General features: G+C 36.1%; 1 protein-coding gene across 4 annotated transcripts in view; it reads right to left on the minus strand.

Moving 5' to 3' along the window:
- Positions 1-1,311: 1,311 nt before the first annotated feature.
- The window catches only part of LOC136850270 (6-phosphofructo-2-kinase/fructose-2,6-bisphosphatase 1-like), a 302,586-nt gene continuing 289,279 nt past the window's right edge, over positions 1,312-14,618 (minus strand). Inside the window, exons 11-12 of one of the 4 annotated variants that reach the window (XM_067123949.1) lie at positions 1,752-1,811; positions 1,312-1,407 (exon numbers count right to left, since the gene is read on the minus strand). In XM_067123949.1, coding sequence (XP_066980050.1) covers positions 1,327-1,407; positions 1,752-1,811 — 141 coding nt within the window. In that variant the 3' untranslated portion in view covers positions 1,312-1,326. Of the gene's footprint in view, positions 1,408-1,751; positions 1,812-9,473; positions 13,701-14,618 lie in introns of those variants that run through there. The other 3 variants (XM_067123952.1, XM_067123950.1, XM_067123954.1) reach the window with 3 other exon arrangements.

A 14,618-nucleotide genomic window follows, 5' to 3' on the forward strand; every position in this document is an offset into this window, starting at 1 on the left:
TCGTTTGAATCCATGAACTCTTCTATTTTACTCCTTGTTCTATTTGAGTTTGTACAATTACAGTCCTATATTAGGTTGTGAAAATTAAAATCACCTACTACTAATGTAGGTTCCTTGGTATTGTTAAGTAAATCTTTTAATTTATCAGTGTTGTAATTTTTATTACGTTGGTTGCATAAATTATAAATTATGTAATTATTGATTTTATTCAGATTGTAATACTTGATTTTGCAAGTCTGTCTTAACATACTTTGTCATGTACATATATAGCAGCACCTAAATTTCCTTCTTCTCTAGATGTAGATACTAAGGTATATTTACCTATTGTTATTGTTTTGTTGACATGTTGAAACATTGGTTCGTATTCCCTTAGTAATCCTAGTATTTATCCCAAATGTAATCTGGTCTGTAGACCATGTTACAGTCAATCTCTAAATCCAGACAATTTGTAAAGTGACTGATTATTTCGGGTAATTTGTGAACTGCCTAGTTCACCCAGTCATTTTATAAATCAGCTGAAAATCGCAGACAATTTACAAAGTGACTAAAATTTTGATAGATTTTCTTGGCATAATGACTGAAATGATCCTAGAGCCTCGATGGCTCAGTCGGTTACAGCAGCAGCTTCGGACTTCGTAGAGGTCTGTGGCGCTGGTTCAATCCAAGCCGGCTGATCAGAGAGGCAGACACTTTGCTATCCGTGTAGACATCCCGGGATTATATATGTAATCAACGGATAGGTTTGCTTAAAAAGCAAATGGATGTTACAGACTAAATACACACACAAAACAAAGCCACTACAACACCTTCTAAAAACATAACAAACATCTCACACGTCTCGAACTCTCGCCATATCCGCGCAATGACTTCTCGCTGCTGGGGAGAAAGGGCGTTGGGTCTGGTATGATACATGAAACATACGTACCGGGGTCTAAGCGATGTCAGGCAGGGCAGCCGATCGAGACCACAGGTCTACCCCAAAGCCAAATCAAAAAGTCCTTCAAAAGAAGGCATCGTGCTTACCCCATACAAAAATGGGAATAAAAGTACGTTAAAAGAAAAAAAGAAGAAGAATGACTGAAATGATCCTACTATAGCGCCCCTTGAGTATCCCATCTCTCACGCCTATTCGATACATGTCATTTTCGTTACGATCTAGGATAACACCGATAACATTTCGTGGATCACCTTTCCCTCGATCAATTAACGGGATGGGAATTGTCACGTTATCTCCTGGATCACCTAGGACGTGTTCTAAACGACTACGTTTGACCATGCGCTCAGCTTGAGCTAACTGACCAGCTGATGCTCTGGACCGTTGAAGTGCTATGTCTTCTTGGAGCTGATGAAGTCTTCCTTGAGGATTCTGGCCACAGGTTGGACTGACTGGATATGCAGAGCCCTGTGCTGAGCCATTTGAATAAAGGAAAACAAAGAATAAATGCAGTTACTTTTCTTTCCTTAATAACAAAAGAACATTTAATTCATGGAGATAGACTTGCCATGTGGTTTGGAATTTAACCAAATTAGTTTAATATTTACATTTTATAACAAAAGATTTTTTTATAGAGCAGAGCTCTCTGATGAACCATCTGAATAAACAAAAACAAAGAATTAATGCAGTTACTTTTCTTTCCTTAATAACAAAATAAAAAGAAATAATTAATGGTGATAGACTTGTCATGTAGTTTGAAATTTAACCAAATTAATTTTCAGTTACATTTTATAACAGTATTTTTTTCCATCTCTACCTGGCTGAGCGAAGTCCTCTGGCGAGTCATTTGGAGGAGCAGAGCTCTCTGATGAACCATCTGAATAAACGAAAACAAAGAATTAATGCAGTTACTTTTCTTTCCTTAATAACAAAATAAAAAAGTAATTAATGGTGATAGACTTGTCATGTGGTTTGGAATTTAACCAAATTATTTAAATATCAGTTACATTTTTTAACGTTTTATTTATTTATTCATTTATTTATTTTTTGCATCTCTACCTGGCTGAGCGAAGTCCTCTGGCGAGTCATTTGGAGGAGCAGAACAGAACATTCAGGTGAATCGTCTGGAGGGTTCGTGAACTCGGGTGATTCGTCTGGCCGAGTAGAGTCAGAGGAGAAACTGTAAGCTCCAAGTAAATCCTCTTCAGTGATCATTGTCTTCAAAACTTCTTCTGGAAGTGCGGTTGAACGTAGACCTACTCTGGCGTCAACACCAAAGAGTGCTTTGTATGGAGATTGTTTGATTCCAGAATGGTAACTGGAGTTCTTTTGGAACTGCACAAACCTGAGTCCCATGGGCCAGTCAGTTGTATCATTATCCCCTAACCATGAAATAAGCATGTCTTTTATATCTGTGGATGCCTTGGTTTACCATGAACAATCAACAGGTCTGGCCAAAGAAGTTTGAGTTCCGAAATTACCAATGCTGTAAATTCACTACCATTATCACTCTGAAGAATTTGAGGGGCTCCGAACATTAAAAATATGGCCATTAGCTGGAATGCAACCTCAGCAGCTCTTTTTGAAGTTAAGGGGCGCAATATGCAATACTTTGTTAGATGATCTTGGTACACCATTATCCACTTATACTTTCCTTTGGGCGCAAGACTGCATGTCAACAAGGTCCACCTGAGATCGTGAACCGTAATCCTTAGATAAAATCGGTTTGACAGTTACTCCCTTTGTCGCACATCTCTTCCGTTTCTTTTGACAGTTCTATAGTATCTCTAGTTATGTTCGCATATTTTGACAGCTCTTACCATTTTGTCTCTTCCGCCATGTCCCGTAGCAATGTGAGCACGTTTTATTGTTTCAAACATATCCTCAACGTGTACAAAATAAACAAGTTCTTGAGTTTCATCCTTCCATTTTTTTATTAACTTTTCAACACCACCACACTGAAGAACTTCGTAACGTCCAAGGATGTAATACTGCCGATTTGATTTGTTTTTTGCACTTGATGCAACTCTGAGTTCCTCTATCAGATTGTAGTACTCAATTTTAGTTAGTATTAATGACTTTGAATCAGAGTTCTTCTTCAACATCACTTTCTCGCAGAAATTTTCTTCTTGGGAACACGCCATAGCTTCTGCAAATAACTGCTCTGATTAGCTGTTCAGCCCGCAGACGCCTGTAGGCTACCCTTTGCCTGTACTGGTCAGTGTCACACACACACACACACACTGACTGTGAAAATGGCAGTGAGAGGGTAACAGCTAGTTAAAACACACACACAATGATCATTTCCTCAGGTTCCTCAGGTCATTACTTCATATGAGTCAATATGTCACACACACACACACACACAGGATCATTTCAGTCATTATGCCAAGAAAATCTGTCAAAATTTTAGTCACTTTGTAAATTGTCTGCGATTTTCAGCTGATTTATAAAATGACTGGGTGAACTAGGCAGTTCACAAATTACCTGAAATAATCAGTCACTTTACAAATTGTCTGGATTTAGAGATTGACTGTAACATGGACACAGCCTTAGTGTGTTCAAGTGATATTTTCTTTTTGTGGATCACCAATTTGCATTTTTTCAAATATATTATTTAAGATATTTATTTTTCTTTATAAGATATTAGGTGTCCAATGCACATACAGCCCTTTTCGTGAGTGTTTAAACTAGTAGTTTCTTTATTTCTGTATCTTATAAAATTTCGTATAGTGTTTGTTAAACTCTCCTTTGTTATGCTTTTGTTTTTGTTGCACAGTTCAATGAAACATTCATTACATCCGCATGTGTTTTTATGTGTCGTTTTTTCATTTACTCTAGTTGCACCTATTGTTGGTGATGGAGTAATCTCTCTTCCCATGACATGATCATTCTTGTCAATGGTTTGTTCTTCTACTATTTCTTTGATGTTCGGGGTATCTGTTTCCCTTGGTTTTATTATTACTTTAGGAGACAAAGGTATTTTCTTATCATTTTTTGGTTTATGTTCTTTCTTCGGGTCTCCCGACTTTATTTTAATGGATGTATCTCTAATAATAGTCGGTTTTTTGTTGGTCTTGGGTGGAGTTCTCTCTAAAGGCCTCTTTTTTTCTTTAGCTTCTAATTCATCATAACTATCTTCTAATATTTCTGTGGTGCTTAGGCTATATTATCTTCTAGTGTTTCAATTTTTCCTAATATCTCAAATGAATTTGAGCAAATATTTGTATACATTTCTTGGTTCTTTGCTATATTAGTTTCTTCTTGCAAAGTGGTTATTTTTCTTTGAGATTGATCTATTAGGGTTTTGTTACTCTCATCTATTTCCATTTTTGTTTCATTGTTTGATCTTATTACAGTAGAAAACGTTCGTTTCTTAACGGGATCATGCACTCCTCTAACTTTTCATTCTAATTTGGCTTCTTTTATAGGCATTCCTGTTCTTTCCTGAAGCAATTTTAATTGGGTATTGAATATATAATACATACACTCCTTAATCTTGCATGGTGATTTTGTCCACAGTTTACGCTTTTGGTTCACCAAGACAATTAAAGTTAAGAGTGGTTAAAAAGACACTTGTCTCAACGGAGTTCAGTTGCTGCATGGAAAATGCACCGAAAGTAAACAACAAGGAGGGCGTGGTTTCAGCTATGTGCAAGGGAACAGATGAAGAGTGGTTGTTTAAGGTGGGAACGAGTTTCTTTATAGCTAGAGATTCTAATAGTGGAAGATGGTGTTCATATGGACTTGATAATAATATCTTGAAATCCTTATCATTTATATTATTTTTACAAAACTTCCCATGATTCCTAATTTGAAATTTTGCAAAAAAATAATCATAATAATAATAACAATATAAATTATACAAACCACGCCCTTCTTCTTGTTTACTTTCGATGCATTTTCCATGCAGCAACTGAACTCCGTTGAGACAAGGTGTCTTTTTAACTACTCCTTTGTATTTTTTTGGTTTTTGTAGAGTGATTTTTATTTCAATGTTGTATCTTGCTTTGTTTTGCTTTATGCAATGTGTTTTGCGTGTCAACAAAAAATAATTTGTTATGCTGTATTGTTTATCAGTTTTTTATCTTTCATTTTAGCCTGGATGATGAGACATTGGTCTCGAGACTTCGCAGCATGAATAAAGTGAATTATGTTTCATGCTGTCTTCTCCTACGCTTTCTGGTTTTTATATATATATATATATATATATATATATATATATATATATATATATATATATATATATATATATATATATATATATATATATATATATATACCGTATAAGTGAATTAACAACCTCTTGAATTTTGCTCTGGTTATTTATGTCCGTATAATAGGTCTATTTAGGTAATTTATGCTCATCAGACATCTCTCTGCCTTCCAGGCGTCAAGGTCCCGTGTTGCGTGATTAGTGCAAGTTCTTTCCTGACACAAATTGCAAGAATTCCACATCAACGAACCCGTTGCCGTCAACAGTAACTAAATCATCTGGGGACAAATTTCCCACTGCAGTGTTTTCCTCAGTGAATTCCTATCATTAAATCGAGAGGTGCCATGTATTCCTTGCTGTTATATTTATTCTGTAAATTGTAAATAAACTAACATTTACTTACTCAGGGTATCTCTCTGGTGACCTTAAAATCACCCTTTCCCTTTTCTTTTTGGTTTATGCTTTGTGGCCCCCATTAGCAAATGCTAGAAATAGGCCAGAATTTAAGATTCACGGCCGCAAAGGATGAAGCAACCTGTTACTAAACCACCAGGCATCCTCAGCTCTTATAGTACTGTAAGTCTGCATTACACACCATTTGAAAAACAAGAGGAACTCCAATCCAAGACAGTGGAAGACCCTGGTACAAAGTCTATGGCACTGTCTAAATTTGAAGAACAGTGGTTTATATAAAAGTGGTCTTCTAGAAGAGATGCCTACCAGGCCACTGAATCTCTTCTACACAACAAGAAAAGGTAGATCGAAAAGGGTAAGAAGTGTAGCGTGTTCAGTTTTGTCAAGTATGCGTCAGCAGTAAAAGATATACGTCATGGATATGCCAGACAATTCTGAGTTGGTGTAGGCACAAAAAAAATTCTGTGACCAGACGGGGACCCAATAACAGAGAGTACGGGCCAGCCTTAGAAAATTCCTTAATCTCTCTAGTGACAGCATCTCAGTGGGCAGCTGGTGTCGTGACCAGCCTACTACCTACATTATGCAACCATGAAGTCTCAGTTTTTGTCAGTTTCTCATTTGGAATTGACGTATGTCTCTCGTGCCGAGCTCTTAAATATCCAACTATTTTAATAGAACACTCATCGAGATATCTCTTTAACAAAGGCAATATTTCTTTATTATTGATTTGAGTGCTAAGATACAAATTACAATCCAGCAACAAGATTAGATCATAGACCTGTCAGTAATCAGAGCTAGATTATTGATATTCAGTCTTTATTTTTATGGTTGTGTCATGGCTAAGATAAATAGTCTTTAGTTCTTTCCTTAATCGATCTCAGCGATGCTTTTTATTTCTTTAAAAGAAAACTATGGTGCCGGCTTTGTCTGTCCGTCCGCACTTTTTTCTGTCCGCCCTCAGAACTTAAAAACTACTGAGGCTAGAGGGCTGCAAATTGATATGTTGATCTTCCACCCGCCAATCATAAAAAATACCAAATCGCAGCCCTCTGGCCTCGGTAGTTTTTATTTTATTCAAGGTTAAAGTTAGCCATAATCGTGCTTCTGACAACGATATACGATAGGCCACCACTGTGCCGTGGTTAAGGTTTCATGGGCCGCGGCTCATACAGCACTATATAGAGACCACCGAAAGACATCTATTTCAGTGTTCTTGATTATACGCTGTTGCGGCTGTACAGGAAACTCGATTGCGCCGGAGAAACTTCAGCGGATTTTTTTTGTTTTGTTTACAGTTGTGCATGAACTTCTAAAAGATTTAAAGGCAACTGGAATTACTGGAGAAGCTTAAGTGTCTGGAAGACTACCAGTGTTAGAGAAAATACCATGTACATATTGGAAACTCATATTCAAGTACAGATTGGAAACTCGTATTCACCCATGAAATACAGTACTAACAAGATAAGCACCCAGAGGAAGTGTATTAGGTTCAGTCTTATTTTGTATTTATGCGATCGGGTTCTCAAACACACTCTATATGGGACATGGGGTAAAGTTCAAGATATTTGAGGATAACATCTAAACTTATTTCTCCATAAGCAACATAAAGGATACAAATGAGCAACTAGATGACGTTCTTTCTTTATTGAGGAATGGATGAAATTTAAGCAGCTAAATTTCAATGAAAGTAAAACTGAATTTATGTTGGTAGCAAAGGAAAATAACTTTTAAGCCTCGGTGATTTTTGACGAGTGCGTAACTTGGGTGTGCTACTGGATCGTCATTTTTCCAAGTACTCATCTCAGCTGTATTGTAAGGGTTACTGGCCGTCATCTTAGAAATGTTGCCTTTGTTGAAAAATATCTTGATGACTATACCATAAAAACATAGGTGTGATTAATTGTCATGAAATTCTAAGGAACAGATTTTATATTTTTTTTCTTTTACTCCTTGTTTTAATCAAACCAGTCCTAAAACCACAAGCCACTGGTGCTGTGAAACGGGAGCCCCATTTCACACAGTGTGCGACAAAGGGGTCCAGCTTGGAAGTTTACTCAGCATCACTTGTTTTTCTGTAACCATTAATAAGATCATAGAAGCAGTTCCCACTCCTCTTGGGAGTTTCTTTTTTACTGATAATTTTACCATCGAATGCCGTGCCTATAATCCACAAATAGCAAGAAGGCACATCCAGAAAGCCACCGATTCTAACACTAAACCGGCATATGAGAATGGCTTCAAGGTTTCTGCTTCAAAGACTATTGCAGTGTGTTTCAGCCATAGAACTAAAGAGGTTCCAACAAATATAAAGAAGAATGGTAATATCCTAAACTACAATAATGAAGTGAGGCTTTTTGGAATAATATTTGACAGGAAGCTCACATGGTCTCCACATATAAACTTTGTCCAAGACAAAGTAGTCACTAGATACTTTAAATGCTGTATCAAGGTTTACTTGGGAAGCAGATAAAAATCCCTTTTAAAATTATTTGCTACAGTGTTTCATGTAGATCAAAGTTAGGATATGGCTGCCAAATTTACTCTAGTGCTTGTGTAACAGACCTAAAAAACTGGATGTAATACATAACATGGGTTTATGGATATGCTCTGGAGCAATCAGAACCTTTCCTGTGAAGAGCACATAGGTGGCCACTGATCGAATACTTCCAAGCCTAGGATGAAAAGAACTGGGGCTGTGCTACATAAATTGGTTAAAAATCTCATCATCTAACCCTATTAAATCTGTGCTTGCAAAGTATCGGTAAGAAAAATTTACACCTCTAACCCAAGTAAACCTTTCCAAATATAAATGGACGGGAGATCGTTTCTTGAAGGGGCAGAGGCTCAGGAAAATACAATATTTGGACATTTCAGCACGGACGACTAATGAGCCTGAAGTTTGTCCAAAAGCTGTCAGCAAGAAATGTTTATTGAAGACGCAATAAAATCCCAATTCTTACCACATGACAAAATTCATAAAGACTCCGTCAAATTGTACTCGGAGGCGGTTGGCACTGCAGTTGTACATGATGAATCTCATGTAGCTAAATTAACCATATGTTTCCATATTTACAGCCGTATTAAAATCTCTGGAACATTTGAATTAAAAAGATGGCAGAGATCTCACTATTTATCAAGACTCCTTCAGTGCTCTCACAGCCATTAACACTTTACCCTTTCTTATCCAACTATTCAGCATATCCAGGGATGGATAAGCTGCTTGTATACATCCAGTTTCAAATAAGCTCAGTTTTCGTTGGTGCTGGCCCATCTTGTTACCAGATGTAATAAAGAAGTAAATGCAGACATGAGACGAAATTGAATAGTGTTGATTAGCCCTCAGTTTCTATATCGAACATGAAATGGCCTATCTGGCCTATATATTAAAAATGGTAAAATAAAAGTTATTTTCTTTCCGAGATGAGAACTTACACTGTCAGGAAATCCTTCCATCAACTGACTTTTGGGCATCATCGTGACAGAGAAATACGGGACATGAGGCCATACTGAGTAGACTGAGAATAGGTCACACCCATTTAACCGGAGGATGACACCGATAATTGTGCTCTTTATGATGTCCCCATTACTGTGGAGCACATACAGGGGACTGCCCCTAATATGCAGATGAGAGGAGGTAACATCAGAATTCGGGTTCCATAGAATCGGTATCAAATGATGAAATGGATGTTAACAATGTCATAAACTTTTTAAAAAATAATATATCTCAGTTTTATCTTCTGACCATTTTTCATCACTACTGAATAACCAAACGGCTCCCGTGCCAGGTCATCAAGCCAGACTTTCGAGGTATCTTCGAGCCACAAGGTTATCGAGTGTTACATCTTTCGAGTGCTTGTAAGACCAACATATTGAATGATGTAGCAGGAGTAAAATAAAAACACAATGTTGCAAATTCAAGTCTTTATTATTACTATTTTGCAAAATTTTTTGATGAATGGAAAGTACAAAATAAATCATTTTCCTTTACATACAGCGTGCCACCCTGTGTAGGAGGCTGTTATAATCAACAAAAGGAAAGGTATAATTTCGTTCAGAATAAAAGACTACCACTCACATGGCTCGCTCTGACACTGAAGGAGAGGCGACTTACAAACATGAAAAACCTTTCTTGGTGAAGATTAGTGTAGGAGGACATCACATAACAAAATAAAGAAATCGACAAAAAACCTTCCCAAATGATCAGATACTTAATTGTGTTTTTTCTGACTTCGCAAGAACAGTGTCATCTTTTACAAGATAAACCAACTGCAAAAAGTGATGTCGATATTCCACAATTGTTTTGTGAGCTTTAAAAGATGCGTCTTCAACGAGACATTTCAAGTGGCAGATTATGCATCAATTCGATCAGTGATCAAGTCAGTGGCTAATAGAGAGGATAATAAGACTTCAGTGTTATTGACAAAAGAGTTTCGAAGGTCGTTGAGACAAAGAATAAACACTTATTTATTTTATTTTTATTAAATGGCTTGTCTCACCGTAGAGAGCAAATGGCTTTTCTTTTGTTGAAAAAATAACATGTCCCGCTACTTGAGGAAAAATAATTCAAACATAAACATCATATTAATTTACTGAATCTGTCTCCTTAGGAACAATAAAGGCACTATTTTGAAAAAGTGGGAAGGATTCAGGAAAATACTTGCATTAGGCTTTCAGAAACATGGCTTCATTTTGCATGTTTCTTATTGACTTTTGCACGTCTTTCTTTGAGAGTAGAACCCGAAATTTTATCATCCTTTCACTAATACGCCGGACTGACAATCATTTTTTGGAGATCATGGTGCAAATGGACATGCACAAGTCTTTAGTGATTTGAAAACAAAAGCTTTTATTAAAAATCGTCTCCATTAGTAACATCTTCCGTAAGGAGTGATACTTTTTCCAGATCTCGCACTAAATACAATCCACAAAAAAAAATTAACATACATGAGAGCTATTTTTCAATGGTCGTTCAAATCACTTAAATACCTAATTAACAACATTTTCCGCTCCGTCATTGCATGACAGCATGTGGTTGGATATATGGAGACGCATAATATCATTCTATTGGACCCCTGTTGTATACAATACCATGCCAAGATTCGAGTTGCCTGCTGTCTATCTATCTATCTATCTATCTATCCATAGTGCCACCTTATGAAAACGCTCTTCACTTGCACCAGCATCGGACTGTACAGTATTTTTACTTTTTTTTTTTTAAAGACAACATCTTTTGCTTCTTGAAACTGCAAGTGCTTTCTGTTCATAAAACTAAATATCGTAGGTATAACCTAATCCAGAGATAAAATACCAGACATAAGTTTTTAAAGTAAGTATTGATGTTATATACAGTATACATAAGGAGTTGTTTATTATGCAATTTCATTCCAACACCGTATAGCATAGCATAGCATAGCATAGCATGGTGCGCATCCTGCTCTGCTCTCGGATAAATATCACATGTCAATATTTGTTGTACTACATTTATGCCTTATTGCTAATTATATTGCATTGATTTTTGCACTAATACAAAATTACTCATTAGACCTTACTTTACCTGGGCACATATAGTTTGACCACAATTATCATCTATGAGGTGTAGTTCAGGCTCGGTATTCAAAAATTTCCTGTAACCAATCTGAAACAGCACTGCAAAAAAACTTGTGCTGTTTCTGTGACTGTGTACAGCATATACCAGTATTTCATTGATACAAAAAACTAGCCATAAAATATATAATTATTTTATATCAATGCGTACATAGTTGAGCCTCAAAAGTCATCTTTCACGTATAACTCAAAAAATTAATGTGCCTTTCATGTGCAATAGAGGACTTCTTGATGCATTCCAGTTTCAAGTAAACACTGTAGGCAGATGAGTAAATCTGTATGCGTTGCGAATTACTTATAGGATAAATAATTAGTTAGTGTATTATAGTTTCTTCATAGACAATAAGAATCTTTTTTACTTTCATCAAATGTCCTGCATAATGATCTAGGCAAGATCATTATGCAGAGTCTGTCTGCCTGCAGTGCCCATCTAATTATATATCATAATATATAATATATAATATATAATATATAATATACATATATATATGCTTGTCTATAATTTTTAAATCATTACACAAAATTATCTGAATATAGAGAAGTATTACTGTTACTTTCATGACAAACCGGTATTCACTCTAGTGTTCTGCATATCAGTTCCAATAGCCTATGCAGAACACTAGAAATTTAAAGCAGCAGATGACAATTCTGCCCCAAGTGAAAACTGACCACAATCTCTGGCATAGAAGGACAAAATGAGATCTTGTAATAACAACCACTTATCTAATTAAGCTAGAAGAGAATTCAAGATCCTTATCAAAATCGATCAAAAGAACGGAATCCACTTTGGCAAGCCTTCAACCCGAGAAGTCATGTCACCTGGTTTTATGTGAACTTTTTATTCAAGGGTGATGGTAAACAGTTTAGTTATAAAGTGAAGCGTAGTTTATTATGAAAGATGAACCATTACTATTGATCCTAAAGACATTAATCTGAAGATATTAATGATGGATCATTAGGCATCTGATAAATTTGAAGAACATGTGGAAGTTTTTTAGGCTGGAAGACTGAAGGATTGTAGAAAAAGTTGGAAGGTCATCTTTAACCTTCATAAAAAAAACTGGCAGGAATTATAATCACAGCTAAGAGCACGTAACACTGAAAATCAGGCAAGGGAAAAAGTAGATAGGTAAACGAAAAGCCGTGCAGAAATTTCAAGGAATAGGAATCCGTGAGAATATAAGTTAAGTTACTAGTAACGTCATTTTAAAAGCAATGCCTAGTGAACACAAGAGAAAATTTCGTTTTCAGGCAGATGATACACTGGGAAATAAAACAGTTGTACAGGAACAATAAGACTGGCACTACACTTATTCAAACTGAATACCATCACGCACAGCTGACCAACACTTGCATTATGAGTTCGTTACCCAAGTAGGCCTACCGTAAAACTCTTTGATTAATGCCATGATTAATTTTCACCTTGGATTTGATCACTTTGCAAGAGTTATTCAAACATATCTCAAGTTCTATTATGGAAATCATTTGGTTCTTATTTATACTAAAACTTTGAAAAATATTTGTATACTACGCCAAACCATAGTGAACACTGAAAACATTTGTTTAGTACATCAATAGTTTCCCTGAAAAACAAACTAAGCTATGGGTTTTCCTATTGAAGCTACACATAACTTCATATCTAATTATACTCTGGTAAAGTTCTCAAACACTATACTTTATACTTATATTATATTCAAAAACTAAAGTGCATACAAAAATTTCTTTACTAAAGTAGTCTACAATAACCTCACACATTGCTAAAATTGCAAAGAATTCCTTTGAAACTGTGTGACCCAAATTTTAATATTAAGTTGAATAGAGAATGTTTCAGTATAAACAATCAATCTCAAGATAGCTCAGGATGAAGAACATTAAATTCCTGCAAAAATTAATTTCAATTCTACTGAGACCACACGTCAAGAAAATGTTTTTGTGACCATTTCTTTTATAATCTGGGTCACTGACAGAAATGAAAACAATAACCATCTGTTAAAACTAGCACCAATTCAAATCTGTCCATTAACGTTGATATAATTAACAGTAATGAATTTGTAATTCGTCATTCTGAGTAAGAGGCAATCAGTACATCTCATAATTAAAGAGTAGTTTCAGTTGTGTCAATACAGTGTATGCTTATATTCCAACAAACACGATTCTATCACCAAAGATGAAACATAATTATCCCTAAGTCATGATACACTGTGCGGAGCAATCATCAAACAAATCTCACTGGCAAATAAAAGCTGACGCTATCAAAAATATTCTTTTTAAATTGTGCTGCATAATGTTTGTTGGTGTGTAGCCTATCTTTAGAAAAGACAACAGCCTCCACAAATATTGTTGGCCACAGGTTGCCTTTAGCATCCGCCAAAGACAAGGTGACCTCTGGTTGAAGCTGCTGTTTTGGATGAAAGGAAGGTGAAACTGACACCTTCAGTAGTGCGTTGGGACGGTAATTAGGGCATCAGTGGCTTTCCTTCCAATGGTGCAATCCTGTGGAAAAAATGCATTACCAGCCCGTCATATTGGCTGCTCCAGCACAGATATAACATGAAAATTGCATGAACTTTTAATGATCCTTAGATTTGTTGGCCTTTATTTAACACTTATTTCTCTTTTTATCCTGAGTTATCTCTCTACAAAGGACCACCCTATACAAGCTGTATTATAACTGAAACTGTCAAGTACATACGAGCTCTAGTGCTTATGTACATTTTGCTACTCACTTCAGTTGTGGACTCTAGAATTTAAAAAAAGTTTGGCACTTCTTTAGTTCGTATTATCTTCCACAAAACTCCTCCTGTCTAACTCTCTTGTATTTCCTAACTTCAAATGTCATTTGCATCATATGAAAAAAAAATATTCAGAGATTTTCTTGGATTTAAATTTTCCTTCATGTAAATCCAACTTATGTTAACAGTTAACACATTCTGGCTTTTGTTTCGGTAAGCAGTTTGTCCCGCATCTCTCTGATGCTTCTTCACCTCTTCACTCATTCTGTAAGCCCCACTGGCGGTGGGGCTCACAGAATGAATGAAGAGGTGAAGAAGCATCTCTCTGATGCTTCTTCACCTCTTCACTCATTCTGTAAGCCCGCCACACCGCCAGTGAAAGTCAACCACACCTCTCTATCACACTAACGCAAAACTCATCCTCATTCAGAATAATTCTCTTTCCTTCCCTACAATACCGTTACACTCCCTTCACTCACTTCTTTTTGAAATCTTGCAACCAGAACACTGTACTGTCTGCATTCATGTTATAACAGTATTACCTTCATAAAAAACTTACCGTTAGTATGTGAAACTTGTCATAAGAAAATTTGGTCTACGCTGAAATAAAAAGAATGCTCCTAAACTCTGTTATGTCGCTGCAGAGCTAAGTATAACAAAACTCACCTCATAAGTCATTATCTAAGGAAATAGAAAATAAATGTCAAAAAACAGC

This window comes from Macrobrachium rosenbergii, chromosome 21 (assembly GCF_040412425.1).
Source record: "Macrobrachium rosenbergii isolate ZJJX-2024 chromosome 21, ASM4041242v1, whole genome shotgun sequence".
Taxonomy (NCBI): Eukaryota; Metazoa; Arthropoda; class Malacostraca; order Decapoda; family Palaemonidae; genus Macrobrachium; species Macrobrachium rosenbergii.